General features: G+C 50.8%; 1 protein-coding gene and 1 long non-coding RNA gene across 4 annotated transcripts in view; one reads left to right on the top strand and one right to left on the bottom strand.

The window, feature by feature from the left end:
• The window catches only part of Rptor (regulatory associated protein of MTOR complex 1), a 356,907-nt gene that overhangs the window by 53,679 nt on the left and 282,250 nt on the right, over positions 1-20,978 (bottom strand). For all 3 annotated transcript variants that reach the window (XM_008828814.2, XM_017797024.2, XM_017797022.1), the window contains 5 exons: positions 11,982-12,056; positions 8,750-8,815; positions 8,171-8,362; positions 5,814-5,954; positions 678-795 (listed from right to left, as the gene is read on the bottom strand). In XM_008828814.2, the coding sequence (XP_008827036.1) occupies positions 678-795; positions 5,814-5,954; positions 8,171-8,362; positions 8,750-8,815; positions 11,982-12,056 (592 nt within the window). The remainder of the gene's footprint in view (positions 1-677; positions 796-5,813; positions 5,955-8,170; positions 8,363-8,749; positions 8,816-11,981; positions 12,057-20,978) is intronic.
• LOC115069532 lies at positions 426-14,745 on the top strand. Its single transcript, XR_003848789.1, has 3 exons — positions 426-495; positions 9,246-9,296; positions 14,701-14,745. It is a non-coding gene; the product is annotated as an uncharacterized LOC115069532 (long non-coding RNA).

The following is a 20,978-nucleotide window of genomic DNA, read 5'->3' on the forward strand; positions in this document are numbered from 1 at the left end:
ACAAAGGAACCATCTGCAGTTCTGTGAGTATTAAATTACAAAAGATAGCGTGGACCAGAAGGGCAATAGTGGCCATTCTGAGGCCACTCCAGGTGTCTAGTGGCACAGGCTGTGACAGCAGAGGGACTTGCAGCACATGGGGCCTGGGCAGGATCCCCCAGCCGCTGGCAGCTGCCACTCCACCTCACTGGCTGTGTTCACCCAGTTCAGTCTTCCTTTCCTTCCCAACTAGAGCAGGAATGCTTTGTTACTGATCACAAGCTTCTTTACTGTGATCTGGAGGGAGGGAGATGACACACAAGTGTGGACGATGACGGCACTCTCCAGCAGAAAGGACAAACGTGAGAAGAGCCACTTCCTGACGTGACTCACGGAACACAAAGCTGACAATGTGCTTAGATTACTCATCACAGGACGATGGCTATGTTCTTTTCAGCACGCCCCATGGAAGGCCTGCTACCCTTCCAGATGGCCACAAACTTCATTTCCAAGAAGGTAAGGAAGGGGAAGAGTAAGAGGGTCAGTGTGGCCCTTTCCCTGTACTCTGTATTCGTCTGAAGGTCTGTGATGACAGGAGCACCCAGGACTACTCACAACAAGTATGAGAAACCCATGCTCAGACCTGGCCCAAAGGAGAGGCCAGGGAGACGGTCACTGGCTCCCAGGAGCTGCTATACCTGTGGCCGCTGGAGAAGGCAAAGGGTAATTCTTTTCTTCTTCCATGAACTGCAGGGCCACAGTGCAGAAATTGCTCTCATACTGAACTACGAGGTGGCTCAGGGCCACCACCAGCTCCTGTTGAGAGAGAGGAGGCACAATTATGTTCGTGGGGGCAGGAAACTGCCCCTGACTGCAAGCTAACCCCTAAGTTGATGGTAGGTAATGGAAGGTCAGAGCAAGGCTGCACTCAGCATCGGAAACCAGAGAGCAGGCTGGGCGTGGTGGTACACAACTTTAATCCCAGCACGGAGGAGGCAGAGGCAGGTGGAGCTCTGGGAGTTCAAGGCCAGCCTGATCTTCACAGAGACCCTGCCTCAAAAAAACAAAACAGAGAACCAGAGAGCAGAAGCAGGGTCTTCCACTTCAGCAGGGGCTGATGAAGGGCATCCAGGGTGGTCTGTAGACCTGACCCAATTTGTTCATTTGCTGCTAGGTAGGGGTGATCAATCCAAGCCTTTCTGAAGAAATGATGTAAATATCACATTTCTGAAGTGTTTATAATTAGTCCTGTGACCTTGGCCAAAACTGCCTCTTTGGATCCCAGCTGATGGACTGCTGGGCACACCTGACAAGTTGAGGCATGCTCTTTACAGTAAGCAACAAGTTTCCACAGCTATGGTAGATTCCAGTCCCTAAGAGGGAATGAGAAAAGTCCTAGAATTAAGACATGACAGCTAAGCCCAAATGTCTGAGTCCAAGGAGATAAGACACAATTTACATGTGTTTTAGGACAACATAAATGATTAAAAAGTCACAAGAAAACAAAATGGAATGTTAGTTTTGTGAAAGTATTTCCCTCCTTTCAGTACAGAGAAAGATATTCGATAGAAGACAGAGGTCTGCTGAGACCCTTGTCTGCTCTATGAAGCCACCTCCCCAAGGCTGCTGAGGGCTGACCGCTGGTCCTCGAGGATGCTGAGGGCTGACCAGCTGGTCCTCGAGGATGCTGAGGGCTGACCGCTGGTCCTCGAGGATGCTGAGGGCTGACTAGCTGGTCCTCGAGGATGCTGAGGGCTGACCAGCTGGTCCTCAAGGATGCTGAGGGCTGACCAGCTGGTCCTCAAGGCTGCTGAGGCCTGACCAGCTGGTCCTCAAGGCTGCTGAGGCCTGACTAGCTGGTCCAAGGCTGCTGAGGCCTGACTAGCTGGTCCTCAAGGATGCTGAGGGCTGACCAGCTGGTCCTCAAGGCTGCTGAGGGCTGACCAGTTGGGCTGCAGACAGGAGGTGCCAGGCCCCCTTGGGTTACCGTTCCCTTTCTTGAATTCTCTGGCATACCTCAACTGCACATATTTCTCGGCTCCCCCAATCCCGTTTTAGAGTCTACCCTCACCTCTCCAAGCTCTAGGCTGGCCTTTCTAAGAGCTTACTGTAGCCCTGCTGGCATGCTCCCCCAAACCTCAAACTCACTTTGCTCCATGCTGTGCCGGATCATCTCTTTGCACTTAAGACTTCTAGCAACTTCTCGACTGTGCTCAGGGACCTACAGATTGTGATGCTCAGGCCAGAGCCTCAGCATTAGCCTCCTCCCACCCCTCCCACATCACAACATTAGGGGATGACACAGACTAGGCTGAGGGTGAGGGCCTGCTGAGTCTTCACCTCCACTGTCAACCTGTGCCTGGTGGTCCTCTGCAGCTGCCTAAGCCACTGCCACCAAGTCAGCCTGTTTTACCCATAAGTTAACGTTTCCTAGACATGCCTAACAAGCTGATTGGGCCCCATCCAGGAAAGGAGTTTGTTTTCAGACTTCTTCAGAAACCTGTCTTCAGAAAGAAGGGCATTCCCCCTTCACACCTATGTAAGCGGAGAAACTGGTGCTGGCCCTCAATAGGGTAATCCAGACCAAGGTTCCTGTACTTTGGCTCATAAAAGGCTACCAAGAGTGAGCCTGCCATTCAGTGAAAAGATCAGGAGTGTTTCCTGTTGCAGACAGCATGCCTAACTCTGAGAGGCTGTGCCTAGCAAGGACAAAGGCCTTCTGCCTCTGCATGGGGCCCTCTGATGACAGAGCACATCTACTGAGCATTCTTTGGTATGTCCACTCAGGACACAGAAGGTCTGGCCAAGGTGTTTGTGGTAGTTTGAATGAGAATGTCCCCCACAGGCTCCAAGTATTCGGACACTTTGTCCCGAGTTGGTGGCACTGTTTTGGGAGGTCTTAGAAGGTATGGTTATCCTGGAGGAAGCATGTCCCTGGGGGCGGGTTTACAGAATTCTTAAACTTTGCCAGATCTCGAGTTGTTCTCTGCTTCCTGTGCCTGCTTGAAGATGTAGAGCTTAGCTTTTGCTCCTCCTCCAGCCACCTCTGCCACCATGCCTCCCAGCCATGATGGACTCTTGCCCTTTTGGAACCATAAGCTAAATAAACTCTTCCTTTTATAAGTTCCCTTGGTCATTCTATCACAGCAACACAAAAGTCCATTCTGGAGCATGGGTAAAGCCTGTACTCAGTGGTCAGCCTAGTGCCAGCCTGTGTACACAGGCTTTGGGTCTCATATACACACTGTGCACAGTGGGAACTGCTCCAATGGCCACAGGTTTCTGTGGCCCTGGGACAGATGTCTGCTAAAGGCACCCGCTGTCCCTGTCACTGCTGGGCATGTCTCGGTGTGCCATCTGTACATTCCACTCTAGCTGTTCTGATTTGCATCCAAAGCCCACTCATCCACAGCCCTGCCCAGGTCAGCAAGCAGTAGCTCTGTCCTGCTCATGCTCAAACCAAAACCGTAGAGGTCATCCCTGCCCCTCCTGCCTCACCCTTCAAGTCCCATGCTTCTCCATCCCTGGATGCTCAGCTTTCTAATCTCATGCATACTGAATCCACCCCAGCCCCAGCTAGCAGCATCTTTTCCCTGGGTGGCTGAGCCTCCATTCCCATAGGACGAAGTCCTGCTTATCTCCAAATCCTCAGGTCGCACGGAACAAAGCAAGGCCTGTCCACCTGGGTAGTCACCTTCCCGGATGCTTCTACCCCTCCCACTCAGCCCTCTGTGCAGTCTTGCCTGGCTACTGCCTTCCCTGTGTAGGGGCGTCTTTTCAGACAGGAGCCTTGCTCGTGCTTTGCTCTCTGCTGTGCTTGATCTTAGGAAAGTGTCCCCCCACCACCACCCCTGGTCCCTGGCATGGAACCCAAGGCCTATACTACTGGGCAACATCCCATCCCTCAGGACAACCTCCTGAGAGAAAGCCACTGTTGGGTCACCAAGGCCCAAATAGGTCCTGGCCCACAGAATATGCTTTTAAGTGCTGGCTGAACACACAGAACTTTGTCCTTCATGTGTTCTGATTCTCCACACACCCTCACTCTGTATGAGTAGCCTGTCAGTTCCAGGACACTTTGCTCGGAACGCACACCACTCTGCACTGGGCTTGGAGACAGGTGTCCACCCTGTTATTCTCCTTGCTTGTCTTCCTCCGTGACCACCATGGCTGCAACAGGTTCATGTTCCAACAAGCATGGGTCAACAAGTGTTTTGTGGTCCACAGTCACAGAATGCAAAGCTCAGTGCTGCCACCATGGTAGCTGAGCCAGGTCCAGGCAGAGCACATATTTTTGTGTCAAGTGTGAGCACCTCATGGGGTTTGCTTTGGGAGAAGGCATTGGGATTTAGAGGTATGTCCTCCACCATGGTCCCCAGCAGGCCCTGTGTCTCTGATTCTCTACCAGTTTTGGTTTGAGTCAAACCGTGGCTAAGGAAGGCAGGCAGCTAGGAGGTGCAGAACAGACCTACCTCTATGGGTCTGTTTAACCACATATAAATGAAGATAAAGTATGTGAACAGTGCCTGAGGCTAACAACAGCAAGACAGCTGTGAACAAAGGCCCCAGCACAAAAACTCTGGGGGCGGTCAAAGGCTGCCCAGCTCACCTGGTCCCGCCAGACGAGGCAGAGTGGCTTGACCACGGCCAGTTTTCCGGTTTTGCACTTTATGGACAGGGTGGAGTTCAGTGTGATGTGGGAGGCTGCTGTGGATCTGTGGTGGAAATGAGGCACACTGGCCTTCCAAAGTCTAGGACCTGAGCTCCTCACAGGGTTACGGCAGAAGCACAAGCAGAAACAGACAGGGCCACACTTGGGGCCCTTGGGACACTGCTGCAGGCCTCAGGACCACTCTCCAGATACTAGGACTACAGGGATTTCAATTAGCATTTCTATGTGTAACTTAAGTTGTTTTTGCAAAGGAGGATGAAAGCTTTCCTTTGTTGAAAAGAATTCTAAAAGACAAAGAAAATACAGGTCTGCTTTAAACAGCTGCATCCCCTTGAGAGAACCTGATGGAAAGCAGAACCTGGGGCAGGCTGAAGCAGGCAGGTGCAGAGGCCCTGCGGACAAGAAGAATGGAACCGAATCCATGACAAGGGACCTGAGACCTCCCCACAAAGCTAAGGCTACGTCAGAAAATCTGACACAGGTGACTCAGGTCGGTCTCAGGAGGGCCCAGAGATGAAGTGCCCTTCATCACGTTTTGACTCTGGGTAAAGCAACAGTGTTCAGATTAGATTCCGTCCAAGTCAGCCATGCACCTGCTCTCCAGACAGGCAACCCAGAGCCATGCCTAGCCTCCCATGGGTCTATTGCTGAGGAGCTCCAAATAGCTGCACAGAAACGCTGAGAAAGAGGCCCAGCGGCTCTCGGTGACAGCTCATGAACCTGTGGCCACTGTGGGCAGTCTTGTTTCCCTGCCCACCTGACGAACAGTCTCTGCGACAGCCTTTGCTGGCTGGGGAAGACAGGGAATCAGGGTCTCATGGAATCATCTTTTGTGAAGGCATGAACCATGGGTAACAGAAGTTGAGACTCTGCTGCAGTCAAGCACAGGGTGGAGTGAGGGGCCAGACTGTAGCACCTGCCACTGCTCTTTAGAGGCCCAGTGCTGTGTGGCTGTGCCCAGACAGGAGGAGGCTGCTCTGTGAAAGCTGTAGGCGATTCAGCCTGCATGGTGAACAGATACCACAGATGAAGATGTACATTTATCTGTACTCAAAATGATGGACACACATGGGACATGAGGCCCTCTATGCTGGCTCAGCTCCAGGCAGCATATGGGCAGCCATGGGCCCCTGGTGCTCCTGCTGAGCTGGTGCCCACGTACCTTCCGGACCATGGGACTCCCATCACTGATCAGCTGGGCCAGCATCATGGCCACATTGTGGTCGATGGTGGTGGAGTGGTCTGTCCTCTCTGCAGAGTTTCCCACAAAGGTGCCAAGGGCAAAGACAGCAGCACATCGGACCTGCAAGCCAGGGACAGGGAGTCAAGTCCTACCCACACCGGCATGTCTGCCATCTGCATTTCTGCCAGGATTGCCTGAGAGTTAATCCAATTCAGTTCAGATAAGTTCAGCTCAATTCGATCTCACAAACACTTATTGAGCAGTACTCCAGGTCCAGAGCTACACTGGTATTGATGAGTAGAAAAGGAGAGGATGCCTGGGAGTCAAAGGCAGAGGTGGCAGGAAGTGAGTCTCCTCTAGAGTCCATAGACCAGCTCACACTGTGGATTTTCAAATAGAGGGGGAGGCAAGAAGCTCTAGTCCTCAGGCTATGAGCCACTGCCACCCAGAGGCACACACAGCAGGCTCTAGGTAGGTCCTTCCCAATCTGCAGATGGGGAGGTGGTGGTACTGCAGATCTAGGGGGTGGCTCAGAGCCTGTGCACCCCAAATGCCTTCCAGTCCACCTGCTACTCACACAGGTGGCTCTGAGCCTCACTGAGGAGCCAACCCCAGGATGATGGAGGAAAGCAGGCTACCTTCTTCCAGCTAAGAAAAAGGACCAGCACCATCAAGAAAACTCTTTTTAGGACATTTCAGTGTGGATTTGCATGGCGATTAGGGGAAGAGCTGAGCTGTGGCAGGGCTGGGGGTCTGGGGACCTGGTTGTTCAGGGTTCTCACGGACACCTTGTCAGCAGTGCTGAGCAGCTGTAGGTGGTCTTGGCAGTCCACGTGATCACTGCTGCCCTCTCATGGCCAAGCACTCCTGGGCTGTCCCCAACAGACCCCATCCATCTGTGGGAAACACCCAGATGTAGAGCCCTCTGGGCAGGGCAAGTGGTTGTCTCCAGTGGGTGGCTGAGGCAGGATTTCCGCCCTCATACCGATGTATAAGCTTCTTCCCTAGACACTTTCAAGTTGTCTTGGCAAGTTCATTTTAGGCATCTCTACCAGAAATAGTCTGCTTTGTGGAGTAACTGGGAAAGTTGAACCTGACCTACTTGGGACTCTCCAAGGCCAAAGTGGGGCCTCAGACCACAATGGGTGGCATGGAGCTGTCCCTGGCATGTTTGGGGACACATGGCCTCACTTTTTCAAAGACAGCCCGACTGATGTGCACACATGGGCAGCTCGGGATTGCCCTGTAAAGTTGAGGCCAAGACTGGACTTTCCACACAGCTGTAGCTTAGACCCTTGGCTTACAAAAAGATACATCGCAATCATTTTTGAAAGACATTGGGTTATATCAGTTTCCCCTATCCACATTGAAATCCAGTCTGTAACCAAGTCTCCCTTTGTCATCTGTGTGTAAATGTTCAAGTGACCTGGGAAGATGGATGAGCCTCTACAGAGCCCAACTCCCTGGATGAAGGGAGCACATGGACCTACCCTAGACAACTGTAGGTGACAAATGCCTGTTCCATCAGGAAGGGGTGACTGCACAGGCACGCACAAACCCAGGACCTGGGAGGCATCAGTAATTCAGGGAAAGGCAGGAGCCAGATTTCAGCCCTGGAAGTAACAGGGCAGCTGTGCGACAGGGAAAGCCAGAGGAACCTAAAGTTCCAAACTAGAAAATCCCCTGGAAGGCTCCCATTTGCTGCTCTGACCAGGGCTTAGCAAGCCTTCTCTTGCCATCCTGCATGTCAGCAGAGCCCCACTATTCACTTCTCCCTGTACTTTCTCAATGGAGAGGTCAAGGCCCTTATCTTTTTTTGGGGGGGGGGTCTTTTTGAGACAGGGTTTCCCTGTAGCCCCAGCTGTCCTGGATTCACCATGGAGACTAGCTGGCCTCGAACTCACAGGGATCCACCTGCCTCTGCCTCACAAGTGCTGGGATTAAAGGTGTGTGCCACCACGCCGAGCTATTAAGTTTCTTCTTTTAAAAAATATTTTATTATTTTTATATTATGTGTACGAGTGTATTGCCTGCGTGTAAGTGCACCAGTGTCATGCAATGCCTATGGAGGTCAGAAAAGGACGATGGATCCCCTAGAACTGGAGTTACAGATGACTGTTTGCCACCATGTGGATGCTGGGAACCGAACCTGGGTCCTCTTCAAGAGCAGCTAGTGCTCTTATCCATGAGCCATCTCTCCAGCCCCAACCCTGAAGTTTCTGGATGGATGGTCATGCTTGAGAGTGGGCAGACTCTTACACATTATTCCCAAAGGACCTCTTCATACCCACTATCACTGACCCAGCTTGGAAGCTACGTATGTGAGGACAACTCACCTCAGGGATGGGGTCTGAGAGGAGGCTGTAGAGCTTCTCGTGGGCGCTGTCCCTCACCCCACACCACCTTGCGGAGTCAAAGTTCTGCCAGATCCTTCCCAGGCAAATGGCGACCCACTGGCGCAGCAAGGGGTGTGGGTCACTGAGTTGCTCCAGGCAGATGGCAATCAGGTTCCCCTGCAAGCAGGCTTCCTGGACAGGCAGGAAAGATCTGGTGGTCCTCTGTCCTTGGACCTGGGGCCAGGGCCAGGACCAGGGCCTGACTGGGGTGGCAGCAGGGGTGGTTTTGTGGGAAGCTTTATTCATTACACCATGCCATTTGCTGCATTCTTTCTCTGTGATTCTTGTCAATTCAGACTTTCCCTGCAACGGCAGGCTAAATGAAGGACCAGGCTTCTGCTGAGAACACTGCCAGGCCTGCCTGCTAGGGCGCTCTGGTGGCCCCACAGATCACTGGAACAACAGCTTCTTCTGCAAATGTGGCCTGGGCGGCACCCCTGCTCTTAAATACATTTGAGATGGGTCACCTCCCTTGCCATGCTGGGAGGAGCTCTGGTGGATGGAGTGGCTGTGACTCACCTGCCCTGTTGTGTAGCTGTTGACAATTACAGCAAGAATGAAAGCTGTCATGGTCCGATGTTCAGCCTGGAAAAAAAATGCATAGCAGCTGTGCACCTTCCCCACAGTGGAGACTCACCTTCCCAAAGAGCACTGAACCACCTTCCAGAGCCTTCTCCATTAACTGCATGCATATAATCAAGGCACCGAGCCTTAGCCTTCTTGCTGTCTTCTGCACCATTTTTTAAGGGTCTGGCAGCTTTGGTCTGTATGCACGGACAGGCTATTACTGTGGGTGCTAATGCTATACAACAGGCCCAGATGCTGCTCCATCATCCTGTCATGGCAGATAAGTCGGGTGGTTGCGTTACTCAGTCTGACAGACCCGACAACCCCGCTCTCCCCTCTGCAGCTGTAAGCAGGCCTGTGTCCCTAGCCAAGCACACGGGCAGTAAAGTGAGTGCAGTGCTCTTTAACTTGCTTTGTTTCTTCTACTGACTGATCATTTTCCTTTTAGATTCCTCTTCTCCGTGGTTGGAAACCCAACAGTCCATTTGGCTACTTTATGGTAGGTATCTTACTTTTTCTACACGCTCATGAACAGTCTTATTTTGTACCATCCTTGGACTGCTGTGAGGCTGTTAGGGTGCCTTCAATACAGTATTCCTTCCCCCTCCAATCTGTCTAGTGAACAATTAGCAGCAGCATCTCCCTTTACATCACCAGCATGTTGGCCATGTGCTTTCTTTTTGTTTTGATATTTTATGAGTGTATTGCTTTAATGTAGGTAAGGACACACACACTGTGCAATGCCTTTGGAGGTCAGAAGAGGGTGTCCGATCCTCTGGAACGGGAGTTCTAACAGTTGTTAGTCACCATGCAGGTGCTGGGAACTAAACCCGGGTCCTTTGCAAGGGTGGTCAGTGCTCTTAACCGCTGAGCTACGTCTCCAGCACCGGCCTCCAACGTGTGCTTTCTTTTCGCTGCTTCCTGTGGTGTCTTACCGCCCTCACTGCAACACAGTCCAGATCACTATCTTCCAGGCACCAGAAGTGCCAAACCACCAGCCTTTGTCTCAAAATGTCTACACTTCACCATTTCAGGCAGCAGTACAGCTCAGTAGGGAGGGTCACTGCGATGAGATGTCACTGTGCAGTTGCTGTTCACCCTTGTGTGTGTATTTTGGTTGCTGTCTGGATTTTCTTTATGCTTCTGATATCTGCTACTTGCATTACGCCATGTCTGTGTGGCTTTTTATTTAGTGGTCTTGGGATTCACTGTGCCTCTCTCTCCAGTTCTGGGCAACTTGTAGTCACTGTCCAGATGTTTCTGCCTCCCTTGTCTCGCTCTGGAAGGATGGTAGTGACTTGTCTGCCTTCCAGTCCATCTCTCACGTCTTTGCACCTTCAGGTCGTCACCAGTTCTCTCACTGGCTGTGTCTGCTGTGTGAGTCACCTGCTGGGTTCAATGATGGAGCTGCCTCTTCTCCCACTATAGGCTGAACTCTGCCCCACTTCCAAGATTTGCGTGTCTTACAAACCATCATTTAGGGATGGGTGAAGAGCAGACTTTCCTTACAGCTGGCTCCAACTGTTTCTAAGGAAATAACAATGGCCGATGGACATGACTCAACCAAGCTGTCCACCGTGCAGTCACCCTGAGCACTGACTGTACTTCTGTCTTCTCAGGGAATCCCACCAGCTTTGGCTCCAGGTGCTTGCTCTCCTGATTGTTGTGGTCACCTTCCCTCTGCTGTTGCAAACCATGGCTTCAGGGCAGGCTGTGCTCCCTGGAAGAGTCCCTGAGCCTTGGGGCACAGGTTCCCTGCAGGAAGGGTATGCACTGTAACTTCAGGGCCACAGACCTGAGAGATCTGGATGTTTCTGTGGCATTCCCACTCACCCGCAGTGCAAACTCACACCTAGCCCTACACGAGGAGCAGGGCTGAGGTTTCTGTTTCTCTTGGCAGCTCCTTCCTTCTCGGCGATGCTCACAGACGATCGGCTTCTCAAAAGCAGGACAAGTTCCACTAGCCCTTATTTAATGAGGGGGCAGAGCACATCTTGAAGACCCCTGGTGTGAGCAGGGCTGTAGCCCTCGGCAATGTGACCTGCTCGGGGCCTTATCTCCTACACAGGATCCACGTGGAAAATGATGCCCCAGAGGCCACTGTGGTGGCAACAACTACTGTCCACCAGATCCCTGGTCCCTGGAACTTGAGGGTTTCCTCTGGGTAGGGCCACAGAGGCCAGCTAAGCTTGTGACCATGCACAAACTGCAACTGCCAACTCTTTCTCATTCCTTTGCATTCTTACTTATCCTGAAGGGCAGGCACGACATATTTCCAAAATCTGCAGGAAGTGTGAACTTTGGCCGCCCGTGGTAATGCAGACATACATCACTGAGGCAGAGTGCGGAAGCACCACTTACATTTTACCTACCAGCCTGGTCACACGACTGTGCTGGCTTAATTCAGCACGGAAGCATCTTTCGCACACCAGTCTGTTCACACTATTGCTGCTGGTTTGATTCTTTTTCTTTTCAGCAAGTATATCATTTCATTAAAAAAAAAAATCAGACGGAGAATTTACACATCAAAGTTCTTCACAACCAAAGCAGCCTATGACAGTAAATATGCTGTGGTTCTGAAACATTCTGGTAAAGTAGTTGCGTTAAAGGACTACTGCGGATAGCTACTGCCTGCGTTACGGGGCTCAGCAGCTGCAGGCAGACACCAAAGAAACTAGGGATAAAATATTCTAAGAAATTATTATGTACTACTCATGACATCTAATTTTTGAACAATGTAAGTGTATACAAAATTCAAGCTTTCAAATAATCTTTCTTCTTTCTTCCTTCCCATGGTAAGGCATGCCGACATCTTGTCCTGTTATGGGAACGTCAGAGGTACCCAGGCATCATATTGTAGATGCGTAGGTGCTCATCCATCTGGGGTACAGATCTGGGGGAGAGGAGATGCCACTGTAGGGCAGAGATGTAAAATGGCAGCTGGTGGATGTGAACCAAGTCAAGCTGACCCACAGGCACAGGAGGACAAAAATTCTCATTCGGGAATGGGAGGTCATGGAGCAATGTGCACTGTGGGCAGTGAGGTGACCACCCATGAGTGACACAGGGCGCCTCTCCAGGAGCCACCTGGCACATAAGGCCCTCAGAGAGGAATGGCAAACCCCTAAGGTGCGTGCAGAGACAATCCGGGGACTGTGAGGGAGAAGTGCAGTTAAGTCCTTACTGGCATGTACGGGTCTGCCAAGACGGAAAGGAAGTACTTGTGACCGTTGTCCTTCACGAGGTCAGCCTGGCATGACTGGAGGGAAAAAAGGAGACAGAGATGAGAGGCCATGAGTGCAGGTACCTGCAGGGTTCCCACAGTTTCTCATGGGGTATGGGTAAATGTGCAGGGACTACGTCATGTCCAGTTTCCATTTGAGACAACAGCCCGCAGGGGAAAAGGCTGGAATCCTACACATCCTCAGAAGAGATGCGTACACTCCGAAAGACACCCTCTGGCTACCTGGTTGCTGGTGACTGGTTTAGGAAACATGCTGTCTATGTTCACCTTCCCTTTTCCTAGTCCTAGTCCAGTCGCCCTGCTTTTTCTTCTCAGGCCCTTTCCTTCCGCCCAGGTCCACTTCCTGTCAGGCTCCTTCCTTCCACCGAGGTCCACTTCCTGTCAGGCTCCTTCCTTCTGCCCAGGTTCACTTCCCGTCAGGCTCCCGCTTCCTCCCAAGCCAGACTTCATTCCTTCATGCTTCTGGTTCTCTCAAGCTCCCTCTTTCTTCTTATGCTTCCTTCCTCTCACCTTCCACACTTGAACACACCCAACACGCAACCATATTCCTGGTTCTCTAGTGCCAGTGCTGGCTGAAGCTTTTAGGGATTTTGTCTGGCCTTCTGCCTCAAAACATTTCCTGGTACTTTAGAGATCCCAGTTCCTAACCAAATGCAAAGCTCTAGAATGGGAGGTCTAATGTAAGTGCTAGAGAATCCACCAGGGATGCGGCTCTTTCTAACCCAACTGACCGCTTCCTACGAACATGACCACACCTGTGCTGTCATCACGTGCCACATACTGGAGGCTCTGCAAAACTGCTAGGGGAGACCGCTGAGTGGATAGTTACGGTACATGGTGATTCCTGCTGGCAATGGCCAGAGAAGCCACAGGGAGCTCAAGGGTAGGAACAGGAGGGAATGATGGGGAGGACCCAACAGAAAGGAAGCAGTCTGTGGGGGGTGGAGCAAGTGATCAGGTGCCAAAAGGCAATGAAGGCCAGCAGAAGCTGAGGAACAAGGGATGACATGGCCAGGTCTCAGGCCAGCAGGCAGCAACCCTGCAGGCTGGGCTGGAAGGGTCATGTGACAGTTAATGCTTGACAGGATGGAGAATCATTAGAAGTCAAATCTCTGGGCATGTCTATAAGGGAGTTTTCCGACTGGGCTAACGGAAGCAGCAGCACCCACCCTAAGTGTGGGTGGCACCACTTTACGGGCTGGAGTCGGGCTGAATAAAAAGGAGAAAATGAGCTGAGCAGCAGCGCTTCTCTGCTCCCTGACTGCCTCCTGCCCCACCGTTGTGGATGCTGCCTTTGCACTTGAGCCAGAATACACTTTCTTCCTTCCGTGAGTTGCTTTTGTCACGTGTTGTGTCAGCAATGAGAAAAGTAACTAACAGAGGTCACATCAGAGCCGGGAAGCCTAGTGGGGGCCACGTGAGGTACAGACAAAAACACCAAAGGGGATGGAGGGGTGGGGCAGCACTACCTATGTGACCCCCTCAAGACGTGGGGGTGCACAAAGCCGGAGCTATTCAAGATAGGGGGCACCAAGCCTGAGCCAGATCAAAGCTGAGGTCACAGGGGTATTGGTGGTACCAAAGACCCTCAAGGTGAGTGTGGAGGGCGGGACCAAGGCCTGGCCAGGCCTGAGGCTTTGGAAAGCGGGTTCCTGTGGCACAAAGCATCACCACGGTGGGAGCCCTGGCCCCAGCTCTAAAGCTGCCCCACCTCCCACCAGGCTAGACGATGGGGATGGATCTGGAAGTGCCGGCTCCTCACAGGAAGGACATGATCTCACCTAAGACATTCAGAGGCTCCAGGTCTTCAGAGTTGAGGACAAGAGGAAAGGCAGAATGGCTTAAGATCAACCATAGGTTCAAGATCAGGTTCTCCTTCCTTCCTGGGTGGGGCCCAGCTAAGGTCTAGAGCTTCGTGCTTAGTGAGGCAAAGATTAAGTAATGTATATAAGAGCCATCAGAAAGCTGTCGCATGGCACATGAATGAAAGGCGCTGGGATTCCTGGAGAGATGGACTCAGGGTATCCACAGTGGTAACTGCTTCTGGGACCAGCACCAGGAGACACTCAGGGGAAAGCACTCAGGGTAAGTTGCTACCTTTCACTAGCTCCCAGCAAGCTCTGCTCTAGAGGATGGACACCCTCAAAGAACCCAGGGCTGGGATTTTAAGAACAGAGAACAAGAGGCTGGAGAGATGGCTCAGTGGTTGAGTACTGGCTGCTCTTGCAGAGGACCCAGGTTTGAATTCCAGCACCCACATGTTGGCTAACAACCATCTCTAACTCCAGTTCCAGGGGATCTGATGCCCTCTTCTGACCTCCAAGGGCATTGCACAACATGGGTGCACTTACATGCATGCAGGCAATACACTCAGACACATAACATAATTAGACTGAGGGATGTCACATCCTGCTTCAGCACCCCTGGCTTTCTAGAACAGCAAGGTCCCAGCTGGTTGCTTGGTAATCACACCCTGTATGACCTTCCCTTCCTCAGGGGCTCAGGAGCATTTCTTCCTCACGATGGCACGGTGGTAGGGATGGGCTAAGGAAGACACTGGCTGGCCCTGCTGAAGTGGGAACTAGGAGATGGGGTGGTTGGCTGAGGCTGAAGACTTCTGAGCCCAGCCAGAATCTCATACATCACATACACTTCACAGGCTCCTTGCTTTAGTTGACACAGTCAACAAACAAGCTAGAAGCATTGACCTGTTGTCCCTACGAAGATTTGGCCCCAGGACCAGGAGACTGCCCATGCTTTCAGCAGCAGCAGCAGTAGCAGCAACAATGTTCAGAGAGGAGAAGGCGCCTTTCTTTGTTTGCAAACCACAGCTTTAACAAGTCAAATCAAGGCCTACACGTTTATCGGGAAGCTCCTTAAACATGTCTCATCAGAGAATAATAAAGTGTCATTAATTCATATCCTACTAATTCTGAATGTGAGCCTCTAAGTCAGAAGATCTGAAATGATAATTTCAATATGCCTTCAAAAGTGGAGTCTGGTGATTACTAAGCATATATTAAAAGATCTGTTTTGATAAGGTTGTCGTGCCATGGAGAACAGCAATAACTACTCTTCACACATCTGCCTTCATCTCCAAAGCTCATAGGTGCCATTTGCATACCGTTCCCCCATGCAGCACTTGATACCGGCTGGGTGCAATTCCCCTGACCTGCTCACTTTGGTATGAGTGCCCTAGGCCAACAGCCCCGTGGAGGTGAAAAGAAAACAAGACCATAGGGCAGGAAAATCAGTGACAGGACACACTTTGCCATTAGGCTCAGCGGAGGACAGACGGGCTTCAACTACAGGGCATTTTGGCAGCCAAGAATCGCCCAGTGGCTTCCTAAGGGCCCTTATACCATATTTGCTGTCTTCCTCCATCAAGCACAGCAGTGATATATTAAGGTTGGAGTAAGAAGGTGGGGTGGACCAGGAAACCGAAAGGTCTGCTTGGTAGACCCCCTCTGCCATGGTGAAACCCACTCTGACTCCCTCAAGTCTGTGTCTCAGGATTTCAGGAAACCAGATCTTTGAAAGGAAGGTGGGGAAGAGACCAAAAGCAAGCCCTGGGTCAGGCCTGCGAATCTGAGTTTCCCTTCTGGAATGTTCTGCTGAAGGATGTTCTGGGGGCGGAGACCTGACTTTGACCAGGAAGGTATAGGGCAGCATGGGGCAACCCATGAGAATTTATACCCACAGATGCTCTGCCCTGTGGTTCCACGTGAGCACAGGGAACTGCAGGGATGCTGGAGTCGGGCCGGCCCCTCGGGGAAGCAGTTCCTTCCTGTGTAAGACTGCACATGGCACTGGAAAGGTAAGGATGTACCCAGCAAGCGAAAACTGCTGCCAAGTGAGGCCTAGTGGGTAATTAGCACAGGACAAAGAAACTGTTGGGACTCTGTCTGGAAACAGGAGGAGATGGGGTGCTCACACACCCAGGGAGATGGAGGGAGATGAGGAGCGTGTGCACCCAGCAGAGTGAGCCGAGCTTGGAGACAGGAGCACCGAGGAGGGATTTCTCTTTAACTGGTCCCAGGAGCTCACTGTTCCTCACAGCAGAACATCTACTGGGAGGCCTAAGCCATACAGCTCCACATGCCGCCAACCTGAGCACAGCTGCTTTCCCATAGGCCCAGTGAGCGGAGGCATTAACACTCACATATAGGTACTGCCGTTTTCCAAAGGTGGTTTATTATTTTAAATATCGAAAAGCTGTTAGCTGTTCTACTAGGTGCGCCTGTGTGTAGGGTAACCCTCAAAATGGGACCACAGTGCTGTGACTGAGGTGGGTGTGAAAGGCATGTGAACATGTCTGCTGTGTACATGCCTGCCTCCACACTTTTTTTTGTACATTGTAAAATCCATGCTACTGTCAAGGCTCAAAAGTCAAGTGCTCTGGAAAAGTGCAGCCAGTGAAGGTGCTCTCGGGATTTACCTTTTTTTTGTACATTGTAAAATCCATGCTACTGTCAGGCTCAAAAGTCAAGTGCTCTGGAAAAGTGCAGCCAGTGAAGGTGCTCTCGCTCCTCCTGCCCCTCCCCCAATCTGCGTTCAGACTGTCTCTTCTCTTGTGTGTTGTTACAGAAGCATAAGCAGATGTAAATATACATTCTCGGCCAAACTTTCCTACACCAAAAGGGCGTACCATGCCAGGCAGGGTTCAGCGTTTCCCTTTTGTTTATAGAAAATTTTGATTGATGGGCTGGAGAGATGGCTCAGCAGTTAAGAGCACTAGCCGCTCTTCCACAGGACCTGGGTTCAGTTCCCAGCACCCACATGGCCATTAACAACTGTCTGTAACTCTGGTTCCAAGGGATCTGACGCCTTCTTCCAACATCCTTGGGCACTGCGTGAAATGGGTACACTTACACACATGCAGGCAATACATTCATACACATAAGCTCTTTTTGATTGAGATATGACACAAGATAGGAAGACCAGGAAAACTATGGAAACACAGGGAAGGAAAGGAGCACTGGCTGAAGCCTCTTGTTGGCTGGGGGTCAAGGGTCCCAGCACAGTAACAGCATCTGCCTTGAAGGCTGCCCACAGAGGCAGTATAAAGATTTCAAACAATGTTAAAACAAGCCAGGCGTGGTAGCACACACCTTTAATACCAGCACTTGGGAGGTAGAGGCAGAGGCAGGCGGATCTCTGTGGGATTAAGGCCAGCCTGAACAGTAAATTCCAGGCTAGCTGTGGTTACAAGGAGACGCTGTCTTAATAAAACAAAGAATGTTAAGACAGCAATGGTTAAGGCTCAGTGTGTGGACAGCTTCCTTTCCCACCTGCAAACCTGCAGTTTTCTAGGAATCTCATCAGAAACTTGTTTACAATAGAAACCATGGCTTAACCCCCTGGCACAAGCCTGTGATCCATGGCTTCATCTGGTCACATTACAATCCTATCCAAGGGGCCCCTGGAGCCACTCAATAATCTCACTTTTCAAAAAGGGGAAAAAAAAAAAAAGGTTTCTTAGCAATCCTTTGAGTGGCAACTTGAAAGCCAGCAAAATGGCATACGTGGCCACTGCTGGAGTTGGGCAGGGCTCTCCCTCGAAGCCCTCATACATGTTCTTGGGAGTGCCATGTTTGTTCCCTGCATGCCTCTGTTAACCTGGTGTACACATGTATGTGCTTCATACTGGCTTGTCCTGAAATACTTTTCTGTGGCAGAGTTGAGATCTAGTTTCTTGGGGGATGTCCTAAGGGGAAGGGATGCCTTGGGCTGCTGGGGGCAGTGGGCTGCGTCCTGCTGGGTTAGTGTGACACGACACACACCCTTCCTCCCCTCAGGGAGGCTCCTTGTACTTCATTAGTATTATTTGGTCTTGTTCTGTTTTGTTTTTTTGAGACAGGGTCTCCTTGTAGCCCCAGCTGGTCTGGAACTTGCCATGTAGACCAGGCTGGCCTTGAGCCTCTGCCTGCGAGTGCTAATAGTGTTCCTGCGGCATCAGGAATTTATATACTCTCCTCTGGATGCCTGGACCTTTCAGCTCAGCCATCTTCTGTCAAACAATACTACAGCCAACCCGCTTCTGTAAGTTATTTCCTGTGTCGGCATGCAGAGCTGTAGTGTGAACTCCCAGAAGGCAAACTGCTAGATCAAAGACAAATGTATTAGTTCTGAGGTCTGGATCACTTGGTGCTTTTGGGACACAGCATGTTGTGAGATGCTTCAGCTCTAGTCAGTCTGACAGGCAAACACTGGTTATTTCAAGTGCTGCTACACTGCAACAATCATGAGAAAGAGCAAGTGTCTTCACGTCACTACGAAGCACCTGCACTAATTCTTCTATGGGGTGTTGCTTTCACGCCCTTTGACGGCTTGCCTTTTGAACTGGTGGTTTCTTGGTTTCTAGGCACTTCCTACACATGAGGGAACCCACTCTTTCACCTGTAACACAGTTTTATTAGTATTTTCCTACATAAAGTTTATTAAAGAAATAAGTTTCTGGGGGCTGGAGAGACGGCTCAGCGGTTGAGAGCACTGGCTGCTCTTGCAGAGGACCAGGTTCGATTCCCAGCACCCACATGGAGGCTATGAACTGTCCTTAACTCCAGTTCCAGGGAAATCCGATGCCCTCTTCTGACCTCCATGGCATTACACGACACGGGTGCACTCACATACATGCAAACAATACACACATACACATAAAATAAAAATAAAATATATTAAAAAAATGTTTCCTTCCAAATACATCTAAATTTGGAGTTGTAGCCTAAAAAGCTTCATAACCCTAAAGCTGAAATAGAAACCCTGGTTTCTCTTCTAATGCTTCATGGTTCTGCTATCTGTATTTAGAGAAGCTCTCTCTTTAAGCTAAATTCTAGTCTGTGTCGCTCGGTTTTCTGTCACTGTGACAAAATACCCGAGACACTCAATTTAAGTTTCTTCTAGATCATGGTTTGGAGGTTTTAGTCTATGGCTGACTGGCCTTTGGGCCTATGGTGAGGTTGCACATGGGGCTGGGGGGGGCGCCTGTTGCAGGAAGTGGCCCTCTTCATGGCAGCAGGGAAGCCAGGAGAGACGAGGAGGGTCCCACTAAAGATACACCTCCAATGCCCTGAGAACTCCCCCTGGGCACCACCTCTTAATCTCTCCACCACCGTCCATTGGACCAGACCTTTACCATGTGGCCTTGTGGAGGCACTCAGAAGTCACAGAACAGCAGTTTCCTGGCCCTTCTACCACCACGACTGAACCTGCCAGCACTGCCCTGAAGACCTGAGATGCCACCATTACCACCGGATCCCCTGGGCTGTGCTTCTGCACCGCTCGCTCATCTCTGCATCCGTTCCCGAACCTGTCTGTGACCTGGCGTTGCCGAGGTTTCCCGGTGAGCTGTGGTACCTGGGAGGACGGCCTCTCTACCATTCTCCCTCCTCGTCAGGATTCCCCCGCCTCTTCTTCTTTACTTCACCATGTGAAACGAAGAACGTTTGTCTAGTTCCAGAAGAAAAGCTGGTTGGTAATTTTATTGAGATTATATTAAAGTTATAAACTAACCGAGAGAGCATCGACATGTTTATGACACTGAGTCCTTCAGTGAGTAGGGTATGTTTTTATTTGAAGTTGATTTTGTGTCTCTCTGGAAACGTTTTAAAGTGTTCTTTGTGGCAGCTTTTCCCATCTCAGGTTAAGATTATTTCTGAATTTATGAGTCTACCACACATGGGCTGCTCCTTCCTGTCTAATCTTCTAATAGTCGTTACTTTGGCTTCTGTGTATTAATTTTAAGTCTTCTACCTCACTGAGTTCTTTTACTGGTATTAACCGATCCCTTTGGGTTTTCTAGATGTAAACTCATACCACCACACACAGTAAAAGTGCTGGGTTCATCTGTGTTCCCAGAACTCATTTGAGTGCCTTGAATTTCTTCTGTTGTGTTGATCTTATACTGTCCCTCCTAGTCCAAACTGTCTCTAAGGGTCCCACAGCACCATATTACAAAGGTCCTTCCCCACCTAGTGCTGATGTCCAGATTCTTTAAAAGCAAAACCCAAAAAACCTTATTTATGATGATGTGTGTGTTTTCACACGTGTGCCATGGTGTTTATGTGTATGTAGGTCAGAGGACAACTCTGTGGAGTTAGTTCTCTCCTTCTACCTTTAAGTGGACTCTGAGGACTGAACACCCAAGTTGTCAGGGTGGTGTAAGAAGCACTTTTATCCACTGAGTCATTTCACCAGCCCTGATATCAAGATGCTTTATAGTCTGTGCCACAAACCTAGAGGGATGCCTGACAGTGGTGATACCACAGTCTTCGAAGGAGAACAGTCGTCTCAACCCTCTCTCTCTCTCTCTCTCTCTCTCTCTCTCTCTCTCTCTCTCTCTCTCTCCCCACCTGTCGGAGCTCCTGGCATAAAGCCCCAACTCCCAACTCGGAACTCCTGTGGATCTGTGTTTGTTGCCACTCAGCCTCTCCTGGGTGGCGGCGGCGGAGGGGGGGCACCTTTGCCCAGCCCAGGAGAGCTCTCCTTTCTGTATGGACTGCACGGAGCTCACTGAATGGGGACGGCCAGTTGCACTTCCCACCTTCTTGGTTGTGCTTCCAGGACAGGTGCTCTAAGTCACTATCTGCTCTGACCCCTGCTATGGCATACCCTGTCCATGCGAGGGGCAGCCATGTGTGTTGAGTGCGTATAACACTGTGGATCAGGATGCCAGCTGCAGCTACAGCTGGAAAGGCCACTTCACAAGATGACTCTATTTCATCAAGTGGTAAAAAACCCACACAGCACAGTCTTGAGGACCACAGCTTGCACAAGACAAAGGTCTCTACAAACATGTCCCTAACATTACCTTTGTTTTCTATATACTAGAACTTCTAGTTTAGAAATAATAGACCATCGAAGCAATAATACCACACCAAAAAGAGGCAGGGGAGGGGAGGAGGCTATGCTTATCCAGTTTGTCCCATGAGTGTTCCT

This window comes from Nannospalax galili, unplaced genomic scaffold, assembly GCF_000622305.1.
Source record: "Nannospalax galili isolate Female #2095 unplaced genomic scaffold, S.galili_v1.0 scaffold1250, whole genome shotgun sequence".
In the NCBI taxonomy this organism is placed as follows: Eukaryota; Metazoa; Chordata; class Mammalia; order Rodentia; family Spalacidae; genus Nannospalax; species Nannospalax galili.